Below are 15733 nucleotides of genomic sequence, written 5' to 3'. Positions count from 1 at the left end.
CTAGTACTCCAGCACTGCTGGAGAATGAGTGAAGAGGAATTCTCAGTCCTTGCAGAGGGAGTAGGTGGCTGCTAGAGAAGATTTCTGGGTAGGGAGGTCCTCAGAATACAGTTAGAGGCAGTTCAGATGTGTAAAAATGGGCTGAGTTGACCCTTCAGTTGAGTAGAAGTCTGATGCAGCTGTGGCCCACATCCCAGCTCCAGTGCTTGGGTTGAGCATCTCTCTCTAGTGCAAAATTCCTTTACTTTTCTACCTCCTCTGGGAAGTGAACTGTCATAAGAGGAATGTTTGGGTTTCTTGCTGCACCGAGATCCCCAGCTGGAAGCATAAAAGGAACTTAAATACAAGCCTGAAGCTTAGAGAGGCCTTACCTACAGCTGCCACTGTCCAAGCAGGAGGGACAGGGGTCCAGTGGCTGGGGATTCTGCCAAGCCACCAGCAGAATCCTTCCCTTTCTGAAAAGATGCTTATCCACAGATGATCTTGGCGGCCACATGGGAGCAGAGAGCCCACTACCTGCAAATAAAGTGCATTAGCTCTTTCTCTTCTGCCAAGGAATATGAGAATCTATGGATCACCGTTCTCATCATAAAAAGCTTTTATATATCAGAGATCTCCTTTAGTAGTCTGTTTCCTAGATTAAGTATAAGCCAATTTTTAAATGTTTCCTTATTCTCTGGACTTTTTACTATTGTTGAGATATCTATCAGATTTTGGGTTATTTGACTGAAGTGCCCAAAAGAGCTGCAGTAATACCCAACCAAGGCATCACAGAGCTGTGTGGAACAATACACTGAAATCATCCCCTCCCAAGTCTTACAGATGACACTTCCATTAACACCTTCTAGAGCAAGATTTGCTTTTCCTTTTATCAGACTGCCATCCTGTGCTGCCAGTTCAGCTCCTGCTCTGCAACCCCTCCTGCCACCCCCATTTTGTCAATCATTTTTGATTCTGTTTCCCTCTTTGTTTCCCTGCTACTGTTTCCTGTTCTTTGCTCCTCATTTACTGTGCTTGTGAATAATGATGCACTTCCCACTTTTTCCATCTTATTTTCTGATTTCAGGTCCTGCTTAAGATCAAAGAAGCCAAAAAGAGGCCACCTCCACCCTCACCCAAGAGACGCCTGCGTCGGACCAGCACCCGCCGCTCCGGCTATGCCTTTTCCCATCAGCATGGCTTTGGAGCACTCATTATGTCTGGGAGAAACATGCGGCCAAAATCACCTTTTGCCACAACGGGAACGTTTTCACCAAATAGTGACAAATATAAACACAAAGGACTGTAAAAAAAAAAAAAAGAAAAAAAGAAAAAAGACAAAAACTCCAACAAAGCAAACCAAAGTAAAGGGCTGTCAGGAGAGGAGGCTGTGCTCCCTGCAGAGCACCAAGCCGGTGGCTGCTTAGAAATCTGCCCTCTGGGCTAGCAAATCAGGGACTTGGGCCTTTCACCTACGTGCACTCTCTGACTTGAGCTTTTCTAGTTGCAAAGATGTGTGCTGCTGCCAGGCAAGGTGGGCAGGGTGAATTAGAGCTGTTGTATGCTATCCCAGAGGGCCTCCCTCAAAAGCAGAGAACATGCAAGAGGCATCTCCGCTCCCTGAGATCGTTCATAATGTTGTGGGTTGTTTTTTTCTCCCTTTAACTACATACCTCAGAGCAAAGAGAAGTCCAAACTGAGAGAAAGATTGAATTGGCGATGTCTTTCTCATTCACGTGCCTTTGTTTCTGTCATGAATCCACTTTGGGCCATCTTACTGGGGTGACAGCATTGGCCCCAGTTATGCCTTAGGTCCAGCCACACAACCCTCAAATCCCTAATCTTTGTAATATGTGTAATTTTGTAGCCTTTTGACTGTACACAGGCACTTTGGAAGGCATGAGTTGGAAATAACTTCCTTCCAAACTAACGGTTAATCCCGTTTCTCAAGAGATGGCCAGTGCCCAAACACCACCCTCTTCCCGCATCTGCAGGCGGGAAGTGCTGCAAGCTCAGAGTTGGTCAAGGGACAAGGACTTGACATTCATCAGCCTGCCCTGTTTTATCTGCATTGCAAATCTGCTCTTGTAAAAGATCATTGTCCTCAGAGCCCTCTCAGGTTTTGTACCTGGGCACCAGCCATTTCATTTAGACTTAAAAGGGCAGAAGCAGCTCAGGCTCCCATATGGATCAAGCCGTAAAACCTGGCCCTGAGAAGCCCGTGTCATGGTTAGGGCTCATCTGAGCTGCCAGCACCAGGTGTCTCCCACCATAAGAGACTGAGGCACATGCACATCTGACTCGATGGAGATCACACAAGCGCTATCAGAGGCAGAGATGCTATTTCTTGGCTAGCGCAGGGTGTCCTGCCCTTTACACTGAGCTTGCTTGTGTAAAGGATGAAGCGTGACCTGGTGACTCCCTCACCCTCCTCGATGAGCGGTCTGGTCAAGTTTCAGAGCAGCTTAGTGAGGGCTCGGGGGCCTCTGCAGAGTTCCTCTGTGCTGGGCTAATATTTTCTTTGGGAACAGTTTGTCTGTCAATCATGGGTTGCAGAGAGCTGAAAATCCTATCAATCTGGCTGCCAGCAGAGGGACTTCAGATGCACAGACACAGCGAAAGATGTGGTGATCCTGAGGGACTGGGATTTGCTCACTGTTTTGTTACACCAGCTCCACAGTCAGCGGGGTTACTGGGTGCAAGGCCAGCCTGGCAGCCTGAGAGTCTGTCCTGCCAACGCTGCTGAGCTGTCTAAATGGAGCTTTTTTTGTGCAAAGGATTAAGCAGCATTGGCTGTTACAATTTTTTCGTCTCCTTTATACAAATTTAGACTCCTTCCTTGTTTAGATTTTTTTGCACAGTGACTATCTGGTATTTATTGGGAACTCTTTGCCTTGAGTCTCTGAGGTATCAGTGGAGGCAACATATGATGGCAACAGGCTTGGCACGTCCCCATTTCATCCGGTCTGTGTATAACACCTTTCTGCCTGTGGTCCCAGTTTCAGCAGTTACTATGTAAGATTGTTTAAGCTCTAATAGAAGGTTTCATCTCCCTGCATTTATCTCAGCACAGAAACACACCCCCCCCCCCCCCCCCCCAAGTCTGTTGCACCTGCTGCTTTGGGAGGCTTGTTGCAAACTGTGGTATTAAATTTCAGCATAGCTAGGGCAAAACTAGAGCTGGGACTGGATCCAGACTTCAGCAGCCAGGAGCTGCTTGCTAGGAAAGGACCAAATTCTAACCTGGTGATCTCCCCTGCAAGCAGATACCTAAGTGAGAGCCTGCACCCTGACTGATGAAACCGCTGTGGATAGTTAGAGCTTGTCACAGCCCTCTGATTTACCATTCACTTTGCAGAGACAGTCATGGCTTTCTGAGCAGGATTATGTCTTTCACAGTCAGCCTCCCTGAGGCTAGAGGAAAAAGGAGAATTTATGCAGGTAAGCAGACATCCCCACGATACCCAGACTGGTCTGTGGGCTGAGAGTTCTATCAAAGCTGTTCCTAGCATGTAATTCAGCAGAATATAATGCTGAGCAGCAAAGGCAGACCTTTTGCTGACAGAGCAAGGCAACTCTGAGACTGTCTCATTCTTTTCATATGGTTTACGTGCAAAGCACTCACCTTCTGGCGAAAGGGAACTTGCAAATGCTGCATAGGACGTGTAGGGGATAATAGATTTGCTGGTGAACTCGAACCAGATACAAATATTTCAAAAAAAAATTTGACAAGATCAGCATTTGAAACATATCAGCTGGCAGTGATGTCTGTCCTACATCACTCCTGATTTTGTAAAATATTTTTTTTTTAAATAAAAAGAGAATATTGGGATGACCAATTCCTTGCCAGTCTGCTAATTCATCAAAGGGGTTTATAACCAGATGCGTTACATTGTTCCCGGACTTCCTAAAGCGGGAGGGGAGGATCTACGTGAGGACGGATCTGAGACGATCGTGCTTTTCCTACCATATCCGTCACTTGGGAAACAATCCCGTTTCCCAAACTTTGCATCCCACCAGGGATGTTTTTAAGAGGAAACTTAGAGAAAAAGGTAGACATCCTTACACGGAGGATAGGACTCGCTAGGGGCGGGCAGCGCCGAGATCCCGCCCCGCCGTCCGACTGTAAACAGCGGAGCGGTGCGGGCGGACGGTAAGGGGCGGACGGCGGCGGGCGGAGGGCGGCGGGCGGAGGGCGGCGGCGGTCGCCGCCGCCCGCCGCCGCCGCCCACCGCCGCCGCCGCCGCCCACCGCCGCCGCCTCCTACGGGATGGGGCTGGGGGTGCTCGATTTCATTACATATCCGGAGCCTGGAACCCTGGTGGGGGGTGTCGGTATTTCTCGTGTGCGCCGTGCTCTGCTTGTGTGTGTGTGAGACTTCGTGTCATCGGTTATGCAATGTCTGGAGATGATGATTTCGTCTTTTATGAAGCTCTTGTATTTGATAGATATGTCAAAAAATTGATCCCTGAAATGTGTTTTGGGTTTGGGGTTTGGTTTTTTCTCCCCCCTCTTTTTCTCTTTATTCCATAATACAGGGGTTCATGGTTTGAACACTGTTCTGCTGTAGCACCCAAATAACTTGCCAGCCTAACGGGTAGCAGTTTCGGGATTGAGAATGAAAATGCTTTGATGATAACCAGTGATGATATAGTTACTTTTCTTACACTGTAGCAGAGGAGGACTTAGAGCATTTTCTCTCTCTCCCTGAACCCAACAGGGCTACACAGAGCAACCTCTGCCGCTAATAGTGTGGGGCATCAGCTGTTTTGGGGGCAGAGGCACCTGCAGGGTGTTTTACATGGCCAACCGCAACACCTGCATTCCTGCTCTTGCTTTATCTGTGTGCATCCACACAACTCTTCCACTGACCTGTAGCCTGGAAATCATCACTCATGAGCAGCTCTTACGGAATGGGAGGGCAAAGGAGCGCTGCATGCTTGCTCCAGGTTCTCCAACTGCAGTGATCCTCAGCAAGGTCTGTTGTAAAAAAGGAGCTGCCTGAATAACGACCTGTGCTAATTACCAGCCAGGAACAAAAACAGGAGCATAAGGGAACTCTTGGATACCTGTGGGCAGAGGTGCTGCGTCCTGTAACCCCATCAGACCACTGATAAAACTTCATCCTAAAAGCTGGGGAGCTCTCTGTTCTGATGGTTGATTTCTTTCTCCCCCTCTAATGTTCAGCCCAAATGTGTTCACAGTGCATTTATTCTCTTGTTGTCGTGCCAGCACTATCCTCTTGCTTCAGCAGTTTTGTTTGTCTCCTGTGATATATTTAGAGAGCAATTCTATCCGCTCTCTGCCTACATTTGGCTAGGCTAAACAAGCCAGGCTCTTAAGTTTCTTCTTGTTTGATAGGTTTTCTGTTTCCCCCAGGCCCTTTCTGCACCTGTTAATTTGAGTTTATCATTTTTAAATGTGGGTGTCCAGATTTTTTTTTTTTTTTTTTGTATGATGCTCCTGTCATCAGTGCCTGTACAATAGCACTGGTATTACACTGCCTTGTCTAGACTGCATTTGCTTTTCTTATGACCCCATCATCTCTGTGATCCCTAATGCAGTTTTAGTGGCTATTTTTCCTAATTTTACTGTGAATATGCACAATTGGTAGCTAAATTGTGTTAGCTAAATAAATACCTCTCGTCTCTCACTGTCTCACGCCGGATAAAGTGATGAGCATCTGAAGTCATCATAGCATAAGTCTGTGCACGTTGATGCTTTGAGGTGGTGCCTTGTCCTCAGGGGCAAGCTTTTCCCACGAGGGCTGGCGAGGGCTTTTTACTACATCTACTTAACGTGTTGGCAGATGTAAATATGCTGGAGTGAGGGAGCTGTCATTCCTCCTAGCAAAGGTGAGTTCCCGGCCTCAGCTCCCTGTCCGAGAGCCACCTCTAGCCCTCTTCCAGTGACAGGGGACTGGGTTGCTGCAGGGGTGGACGTGATGCAGGGCTCAGAAGAAGGGCACGGAGCCCTGCAGCCTGGACTTGGCCCTCAAGTTTCTGGCCATAGCTGCAGCTCAGCCACTCTTCAGTTTTTCCAAAGCTAGTCTTCTGCTGCCCTACTTTTTATAATTCGCTCAGAAGTAGACAGTGTTTTTCTCTGCCTGGCACTACGAAGGAGCAACCTCTCTCCTGTCGCTCCCAGCTTGAGGGGAAGTGGTTTCCATACCCCCCCCCGCCTCTTTCCCCTGCCTGCCTCTGCTGCTGGGTGGAGCTGGCTGTACTGAGCTGCCAGCTCCCTGCCTTTCCCCACAATGCTGAGCTGTCTGCCAGACTTTTCAGCTATAAATGGATCTGGCCTTTTCCAACCCCCCTCCTGACACCAGGAGATGTTGCGGGAAATCGGAGCAGGGCCAGGCTTCCTCTGAATTAGGAAAACATACGATCCAACCACTGGCTTTTCATAGGTTTTCTGGAAGCATCGTGCCTGGCTTTGCAGGGAGCAGCCTGTGCCCCGGTGAGGGCTGTGCTGCTGAACTGCTTGTTTGCACTGCGAGAGCGGTTATTCCCAGACCTGAATGCAAAGCTCAGGCAGACCTACAGGTGCTCTCTCCGTGCATCACCCCACAAACAAAGCGCCCTCTGATCTGAGTTGTTGTGTCTCAAGGGAAGGCGAATGTTTTTGTTACTGACTGCATCCTGCTTCCAGATCCGTATTAGGCATTTAATAAAAGAAGCCTGGCTTTTGAACATAATGAACAACCTCGTTTCCCTCCCTTAACTTTGGTATTTATGGGAGAGATCCTGGGATCTTTTAAGCTTTATTGCATTCCCTTCCCCTGAGAGGCCCAGAGGATCAGTATCTTCTTGTTCTGCAGCGAACTGGGGCCTGAGGTATGCAGACCAAGGTGACTCAGGGAGTCAGTAGCTGCCCTGAATTTTAAACTGAAGTCTTTTGTGTAATCTGAAGTAGAGTGCTACCCTCCATCAGCCTTGCAGGCATCCAGGCCATTCATTCCATGTAGAGTACAGGTCTGTATTTAGAAAACTAATTTGTACTCTCATGTTGAGAAATTGTAGTCTGAAAGTCTCCTAGTTCATGTGCTTCATAGAAGCTGTTGGGCCAGGTCCCATTCTGGTGACCTTTTGCTGGCGGCTGTGGGTTTGCATCCTTTGGGCGTAGATAGCAACACCTAGAGCAGCTGCTTCAGAGGCTTCCTTACCTCCTGGCAAACCTTTGGGCTGTGGATAAGGGAACATACAATATTGAAAAGATGCAAGCCTGGTTTGTGCTTGCCTGATATTCTGCCAGCAGTTCTGCTTCTGGTTCAGTTTTTGCTGTGGCAGCAGATGCTGTCTGACTCTTCTTCCTGTGCAGCATGCTTGGTACCCTGAGCTTTCTCTACCCAGTGGCCTGGTTGTGTTGCCCATTGGATGGGTTGGTGGAACTCCTGACTGGGCAGTGTGCCATGGGCAATGTGCAGGAATAGATTTGTTCTCTTTTTCTGTGAGCTAGAGAAAGTAATATCCCAGACCAGGATATTACATAGAGATTATTGTTCACTGAAACCTCCTTTCTGTCTTTCAGCTGGGTTTGCAGGCAATATTTTGTGTGAAACAGATGAGGGATAGATGAAGTGCCTCCTTCACCCTTCCCCACACCATCAAGCTGCTGCGTGGCAAGGGTACCTCTGAGCTGTGGGAATAAATGAAACAAAGATACTGTGTGCAGTTGTAGCTACCTGATGATCTTTCCTGTGGTAAACTCTGCTGAAGCTGGGCCAGGCATCAGAACCTGCTGGTTTGCCAGCTCAACTTGGAGTTCTTCAGGGTAAACTTGGTTGGAAGGAGTTCTTCTGCCTGGCGTATCCCTCCCAGATATTCAGGGAGGCTGGTTACCCCAATTCTGCTTGGCCTTACACAATCTGCCTTCTGCTGAACATTTAATTTCCAGTTCTTCACCAAAGCCCTGCACACATAGCAGTGTGTTTTCTGAGGTTTGTTGGGTATAGGTCTCTGTTCCTCTGATTCTGTAATGTGAAGCCTCGTTGGGGTTTTGCTTGTGATGTCTGCTGCTCATGTGAAGTCCACAGTTTCTACCTCTTTCTTGTGTGTGCTTGCCTGGACTGGGAATATTGGTTTCCACAATTCACATCTGTTGTGCCTAGTATTTGTTGAGAATCTTTGTAGTCCTTCAGCCTTGCCCTGGACTCTGCACTTCCAGCTGAGTCCTCAGTGGAGCTGTGGATGGGAGCGTGCGTCCATCAGCCAGCACGGGCAGGTTCTTCTAGGGATCCTTGGCAGAATGATGAGGGCACTAAATCATAGTTACAATTAAAGCTTTATTTTGTTAACAGGTTCCTGGTGCCCAGGAACCTTGAGGCTGGTAAGGAGGGGAAGAAGAAATCTGTTTGGTTCGTCTGCTTGGAGCACAGCACCTTCAGGGCCTGCTAATGAGGGGAAGGGAATGAATACGTGACCCGCTCAGTCACAGAGGATGGCTGCTCGCCTGATAACATGGCGTTAGCTGTGCTAACCACATTGCCAGGGTCGGGAGAAGAGACCGGTCACACCGTGTCCTCCTCAGGACTGCTTTTGTCTGAACAGTCTCCCCATGTGCAGCTCTTGGGCTGCTGTTACAAATGTTCTGCTGACACGACTATCTGTCTGGCACAACCTGCATAGGCTGCTATTGGAGGATACAGCCTTAGGATGCTTTCATCCGCTCTGCTAGTTCAATTGCTTTGCAGAAAACTATGCACTACAGTGGCAGTGTCTCTTGGGTGACTCGTTTGTGTCCTTCACGAGGAGAACTTCTTGTTGGCTGGTTTCACAATGGCTGGTTCAAGCTGCACCAGGATCCTCCACGGGCGCCCAGGCAAGACACTGGTTCAGATGGTCATGTGTGAGTGCAAATTTGATATACTGCTAATCTCATCCCAGTGCTGGCATGTGGAGCATGGTCGTCCTACTGCTGCAATGGTTGTGCTGCCATATACACAGCATTGAGACTGTGCCTGGCAAAGCCCGTGGAGTATCTGGTCAGATGTCTACTTGTGCATGGCCGTGTGTCAGCACAAGTTCAGGTGCAGACCACAAGCATTAGAGCTCCACAGCTCCTTGAATCAGGCCACAGTGGGTCATCTCACTGAGATTGAGCATCCCTGGTCACTTGTGCTTCGAGCACTCCTTGCCCAACAGAATCCCAGAATCCCAGAACAGCAGCAGTTGGAAGGGACCTCTGGATATCACCCAGTCCAGCCCCCTGCTAAAGCAGGATCACCCAGAGCAGGTTGCACAGGATCACATCCAGGTGGGTTTTGAATCTCTCCAGAGAAGGAGACTCCACAACCTCTCTGGGCAGCCTGTCCCAGTGCTCTGTCACCCTGAGTGAAGAAGTTTTTCCTCATGTTCAGATGGAACTTCCTGTGTTCCAGTTCGTGCCTGTTGTCCTTTGTCCTGTCACTGGGGCAGCACTGAAAAGAGTCTGGCCCCATCCTCTTGACCCCCACCCTTCAGATATTTATACGTATTGATCAGATCCCCTCTCAGTCTTCTCTTCTCCAGATGAGACAGCCCCAGCTCTCTCAGCCTTTCCTCATATGAGAGATGCTCCAGTCCCTAATCAAGGGATTGCAATGCATCAAAGCTCTGGTACCTGCAGTGCCCAGGTCCAGCGGGGATCTCTATAGAACACATGCTGTGCAACAAATCTACCTATAGTTTGGAAGGTGGAGTGAAGACTAATTTTCTGATGATTCTGAGTTAGTCAGGGTAGTTGGTTTGAAAACTGCATGAAGAATTACAGGAGTATCTTGCAAAACTATCAGCATGATAAAACAGCAAATGGGATTCCATGCTGATAAATGCCACTTTATGCACGTAATGGTGTTTTGTGAACAGTTTCTCACTGCCCACAAGAAGCCCTTTGGAGTCACTGTGGATTGTTATCTGAGCTCATCAGCAAAATGTTCATCTGTAGCCAAAAAGGCAGACCTCATACTGGAAATCAGAATAAATAAAAAAATGCTGGTATGTATTCTTTTATACTTAGGTATACAGTCACGTTGTGACACCATCTTGCGTAGACCTAGATGTGATACAGAAAAGGGGAATGAAGATGATTACAGGACTGGAATAGCTTCTGTTGGAAGAGAGATTAAACCAGGAAAAGTAGAAGATAGTGGGAGAGAGTAAAGGCCTATAAAATAGTGTACAGCGGGGAGAAGGTGAATCAGGAATGACCTTACTCAACTTTGCTATTTCTCACAGCACAGAAGCAGCACATCCAGCAAAATTATTTATTAGGCAGGAGGTTAAGGAAGTCCTTTTTCAACACAGTTGATTTGCAGAACATGTTGCTACGAGATGGCATGAAGGCTGAAAATATACACAGATTCCAAAAGGAACCAGACACCTCAATAGCAGATGTATTTCAGTGGCTGTTAAACATGGTGCTCAGTGTGCAACCTCCAGCTCTAGAAGTTCCTTGACTGCTGATTGTAGCAGGCTGGAAGAGTATGCCTTAGGACAGATCACTCTGTACTCTGCGCTATGTATATGCCAGTGCCAAAATGTCAAAGATAGGGCACTAGACCAGTGGAGTTGTTGGTGTGACTCGAAACAGTGGTTCTTGTTACTAGAACACGCTGAAACAGTGGGGTGAAATTGAACAGAATTGGTTTTGAGCACTTCTGGTCTAATGGCTCTCCAGTGGGAGTTATGCACAGATTTTCTTATGTCTTTTATTAGCAAATCTGAAAGCACCTGCAGGAGAAAGGTGCAGGCATAGCCCACCAGCTCAGTGTGCCAGACACTGTGGTGGCTGCAGAGTATGCCAGCACAGCAACTTCTGCCCAGCCTGCCACGTGAGATGCCTGGCGTGAGCTGTCTGGTCCTATCTTTGCTCCCCCTTGCCTTCTGATTAGGATCTGTTTATGTCCTGATGAAACAAAATCTGGATTCTTAGAGCCTCTTCATATTAACTGTGGGTGTTCTTGTTATCCATCCAAATGTCTCGTCCTACGGCCAGGGGAAGAGCTGGCAATTGCGAATTCTATTGTGAATTCGCTATCCTTTCCAAGTCCTATGTTGCAATTTCCTTCACAGTCTAAGTAGCAAAATGTCTCCAGTCTCCCTCCTCCCTGAGAACGGGGAAAGGCTGGAACTGCACTGCCTTGAAAAGTCTGTTTGCAGATGTGCCTTAGATGCTCGTTTTAGGAGCAACAGCAGAGCCACTGTTACTTGCCACTCACCTCATTGAAAACTTACCAGACAAATGGGTTTTTTTGTGAAAGCTGGCTGAGGCTGTAGCAAAAGCAACCAGACAGTAATGGGCATATGATTTTTGTCTGCCATTCAGCTTTCTGAAGGAGGATTCTTAACAGCTTAAGCCGGAGCCTGGTATCACAGTGAGATTTTGGCATCACTGGCCTCAGAATCCAGTCATAATGTTACTTCTGCCTCATTCCATGAGCCCAAATCCATACACTCACGGGCTCTAATGTTTGTGCGTCTTTCAGTAGGATGGATAAAGAGTTTAAAGCCCCTGTTGTGCTGCCCAGTTCCCTGCTCCCTACAGAGAAAAAAAAAAAGTTTCCTGGCAGCCTCAAGCTGTTTTTAAATGAGACAAATGCCCGCGGTGCCTGTCTGCCAGAGCCTCCAGCCTGTACACCGAGTCCCTTTTTAGCACGCTTCTCCGTGCGGCTATATCTGGCTCCAGTTCCTTGCTCTGGGAACGTGACCTCATCGTTGTTTTGGTATTTCCAGTGATTCAGCCCAGTCCGGAGCAGGGAGGAGTCATTCCTGGTGCAGGCTGACAGGGTGTTTGTGCGTTGCTGGAATTCCAGAGCTGTGCAGCCCCAGCCCTTCTGCTGCCCTGACAGCTCGGCTGAGGCTGGGCTGGTGCATTGCATTGCTGCCTGGCAGATGGCCTGGATGCGGCTGGTGGAGAGACCAGAGCTCCTGCTTTTGGGGGTAATGGGGATCCCTGTCTTTGCAGCATACCTGCTGTGGTGAGGGTGAAGAAAGTTGCGTGCAGTAGCTTGTATGCCTGGGAAAGCCACAAGGAGTCTCTGCTTTATGGGTGGAAAAAGTGTCTTGCAGAATGCTCACTGCTGTTTACAGACTGCCAGCATCCCATAATGAAGTTAATTTTACAACATCTGCAGCAACTAGGTAAGTGTTATGATCCTTATTTCACAGGGGGGGAAACTGAGGCATCAAACAGGGAGGTGGACTGCTTGAGGTGTTATGCAGCTGAGCTGGAAAAGTAAAATCCCGTGAAGTGATGCTGACTGGGCATGCCCTCCCCTGCAACGGCTGGATTCCTCCAGTGAACAATGAACGTGGGCAGTGGGTCAGACTGAGGTGGAGCAGTGCTTGTCGGGAAGATCAGCTTCCAAAGTGAGATGAGGCCAGGCTGTACAGATTGCTACACCACATTTTCTGTGGGTATCACTTTCCTCCATCTCTCCAGGTGTGGTCAGATAGCACAGGGGTGAGCTTCTAGACAGACTTCCCCAGCCAAGGTCAATGCTTCTGCTTCTGGCAGGCAGGCTGTGGATGCCACAGGGCTGTCACTTGTGCCTTGGCAGGACTGCTGTTGCTGCAGATGTGGTGAACCTTATTGCAGCCTTGATCTAAACACTCCCAACTGCCTCATTTGAGCCTGCGTTCTTGTGAATGGTTTAAACCCTTTGGGATCACCTGGTGGTTAGCCATTCCCTGGCTGAGACCAGTTTGGCTGCAGAAGCAGCTTGGTTGAAGATGCATCTTCAGTGTTGTCTTCCTTAACAATGAACCAGCCTGTCAGTGTAGTCACTTCACCCCAGGAGAGACCTGTTCCCAGTCTGCCACTATGCAGGAATAAGTCATGAAGGCCTATCAAGTTTGTAGAAGCAACCCCCTGTCTGGAGCCATCTTGCCCACGTTGATGAATGTTCACTTCAAGGTGAAGTCAAGTCTGCATTTTGTCTCAGCGTGATTTGGAGAGCTGCACCTGGCACCAAGTTCACTATTGTTACATTGGGAAGTTTTCACGTTTTTTATTGTGCAAGGGTAGCTCAATGCCAGGAGAGGTACCTCATCCCAAGGTCAGCTGCGCTGGGCTGCAGGGAGAATCTCTGTGCCATGGAGGGGCAAGGCATGAAGCACCCTTCTCATTGCAGGCACCGTCAGACCAGGGAAAGGATATAAGCACATGCAGGAACAAGGAGTTTAAACTCCAGTAACCTTGCTTTCCCAGTTGTGTGGAGGGGTGCAGCTGTGCCAGCACTTTGCTGAACAGATAGTACAACCCATCTGCTCTCTTTAACAGGGAGCATGCTTCACCCCTCTTGTAGGTATCACCAGGACATGCACCTGTTACTTGGGGGTCCCTGTGCTCTCCTTGAAGCTAGGTTTTTAAACAGCACTCACTGATGCAATTGGCCTATGACAACTGTTTTCAACCTTTTTGAGACCAGGCAATATTTTTTCAAAGGAGGTCCCCACAGCCTTTACAGAACAGATCTCAGTTGCTACATAACTACACGAACTCCCTGGTTTTTGTCACTGGTCGCACCCAGAGGCCACTGGCGTGAGCTATATGACTGTCTGGCACCAGGCTTACTGAAAATAGGCTATGCCTGCTGTGGTATGCATCCTGAAACAGCTCCTTCTCAGCCTCTTGCTGAGGTTTTTCAGTGCTCGTTTAGTGGGCAGTAGGTGAAACTGCAAACCTCTTCTACTGCTGGTTCCAGCTGCGTGGACAACAGAGGGGCAAAGCCCCCAAACCCTTTGACACGTTGCTTCTTTGCTGACCTAGTCCCTGTCCCCCATCTTCCTTATTTGGTGTAAATCCAGTTGCAATACAGCTTGTAAGTTATCCTGAAATGAGAGAGAAAGAAGAATCCTAGCAGGAGGTGCCAAAGGCAGTGAACTGGAGAGAGGGTTGCGTCCCAAAGATGTGAAGCCCCTGAGCATGGGGAAAGGGCCTGGACAATGGGAATGGGCTCCTGTACCATGAGCTGATTACACACACAGATGGAGCAATGCTCTGATAGCCTTTCTCCCAGGAGTGATGGGGTGCTGTAGCACTGTGCACCAGAGAAGGTGTGGGGCTGGGGCTGTCCCAGGTGGGGCGCAGGATGCAAAATTGCATAGGTTTGCATTCTTGCTAGCAGGTGCTGTGTATGGACGTGTAGGAGCTGCTGCAGAGTGTGGAGCTGTGGGGTCTCCCCTCACTAGTGGTCTCTTCACCCCTTGCAGGCAGCTGCCCTCCCACCCCCCCTGCCTGAGCAGGCAGGCGGTGGAGTCAGCCCGCACGGCCCCATCATGCTCGCTTCTTTCTGAGCTTGCTGTAAATGGCTCTCTGTAACACGAGCTGCATTTCTGCCATAGTCCTCTCCAGAGCGCATCTGTATTTACACTGGGGCTTTCATTAGCAATCTGGCCTTTGCATTGCCAGCAGCCCGCAGCCCTCGCTTTTCTCTCCTGCCCACATGCTCTGTGAGTGAGACCAGCACCGTGGCACCACTGTGCCCGGGGAGAGGCAGGTGACTGGCAGTGGGAGAAATTCCTGAGCCAGCTCCCATCTGGAAGAAGTGCCTTGTCATGTTGCCTCTCGCCCGCCATCCTGCAGCAAAGGGGGAACTGCCCGCAGAGACTCCCCGCAGCATGGCTCGCTGATCCCTGAGCTGACACAGGGACAAGCTGATTTTGCTTTGGATTATCGCTGGCTCTCCATGCTATATTCTCCCTGCTGCTTTCATGCCATTGCTGCTGCACCCAGCTTCCAGCTGCAGTGAGCTGAGCCCACGATCTGGGGAGATTGTATCTGGCAAGGTAGGAGCTGATCCCTTCCATTTGTTCTGCTGAAAATAACGTGGCCAGTCCCTGTCCCTGCCTGGAGAGCATGCTTCAATTAGTAGTGTGTATGTGGTTTTATTTTGCATTGTTCTGTATCTCTGATGAACAGTCAGTATGCTGCTCAGGCTGTAGCCTCTATTACATGGAAAGAAAATGCATATATCTGTTTTCTTTTTACCTACACACTGGTAAATCAAATGCTGGCTCCCTTTCTACTCCAGGATGGTGTGCTGGTGCTCCAGAGCCTGTCTTTCTTCTCTGTTCTTGTGCAGCATCCTATGCAGATTCTGCAGGTCATGTCAGCTGCTTCTCCAGGAGACATGAAAGTAGAGAGCAGTCTGAATGTGTCTTGGGAGAAAGGGGGAGGGAGAAGAAACTCACTGAAGACGAAAAAATCAAGGAACTTCAATAGGCATGGAAAAGGCTTTAGAGAAGTTATTTTCACCCCAGAAAATTAGACAAGGGAAGACCCTCCTTTCTCTGGATAGTCTGAAAAGGGTGTTTTTAGTGTAAGCTGTTTTGATACAGAAAGGCCTGAGACTGCTGTCGTCCCTAAGGATGAAGGAGGGTCAGTCTTGTTAATCTGGTGCCTTCTTTCCAGCAAACCTCACTGGCATTTACTGCTTCACCCTCCCCAACTGCACACCTTTACTTGGGCTGTACAGGGAGAAGAGGTGATGACCGAGAAGCCCTACCCCTGATAGATTTCCCTGCAGTAGCCAAGGAGAGATAAAATAGGAGGGCAGCAGCATTTTCTTCTGACCTAGCTGGTGTTTACGCACGACTGTTCCTTTTTTAGTGCACAGCAGCCGGGGCGTGCCTGCCCCGGTACACACAGTCATCCATCTTCCCCAAGCTGGCTGTACCTGGGCTTCCCTCCCATGTGGATGAGAGTCTCCTAAACAGGACAGACAAGGATATCAAGCCTTCTGCAGGTGACGGTTTACTTCTGAGGACTAGGC

General features: G+C 48.9%; 2 protein-coding genes across 12 annotated transcripts in view; both read left to right on the top strand.

Annotated features, from left to right (window-relative positions):
• LOC104637459 (phospholipid-transporting ATPase FetA) overlaps positions 1-3055 on the top strand; it is an 86083-nt gene extending 83028 nt beyond the window's left edge. For all 5 annotated transcript variants that reach the window (XM_075740766.1, XM_075740764.1, XM_075740762.1 and 2 more), the window contains one exon: positions 1067-3055. In XM_075740766.1, the coding sequence (XP_075596881.1) occupies positions 1067-1288 (222 nt within the window). In that variant the 3' untranslated portion in view covers positions 1289-3055. The remainder of the gene's footprint in view (positions 1-1066) is intronic.
• Positions 3056-4093: 1038 nt separating this feature from the next.
• RUSC2 (RUN and SH3 domain containing 2) overlaps positions 4094-15733 on the top strand; it is a 59618-nt gene continuing 47978 nt past the window's right edge. For 3 of the 7 annotated variants that reach the window (XM_075740756.1, XM_075740760.1, XM_075740751.1), the window contains exon 1: positions 11775-12098. The gene's annotated coding sequence lies outside the window, so the exon portion shown is untranslated. Of the gene's footprint in view, positions 4133-11774; positions 12099-14563; positions 14748-15733 lie in introns of those variants that run through there. The other 4 variants (XM_075740758.1, XM_075740753.1, XM_075740759.1 and 1 more) reach the window with 3 other exon arrangements.

Source organism: Balearica regulorum, chromosome Z, assembly GCF_011004875.1.
Source record: "Balearica regulorum gibbericeps isolate bBalReg1 chromosome Z, bBalReg1.pri, whole genome shotgun sequence".
NCBI lineage: Eukaryota > Metazoa > Chordata > Aves > Gruiformes > Gruidae > Balearica > Balearica regulorum.
This window is presented reverse-complemented; position numbering and strand designations above follow the sequence as displayed.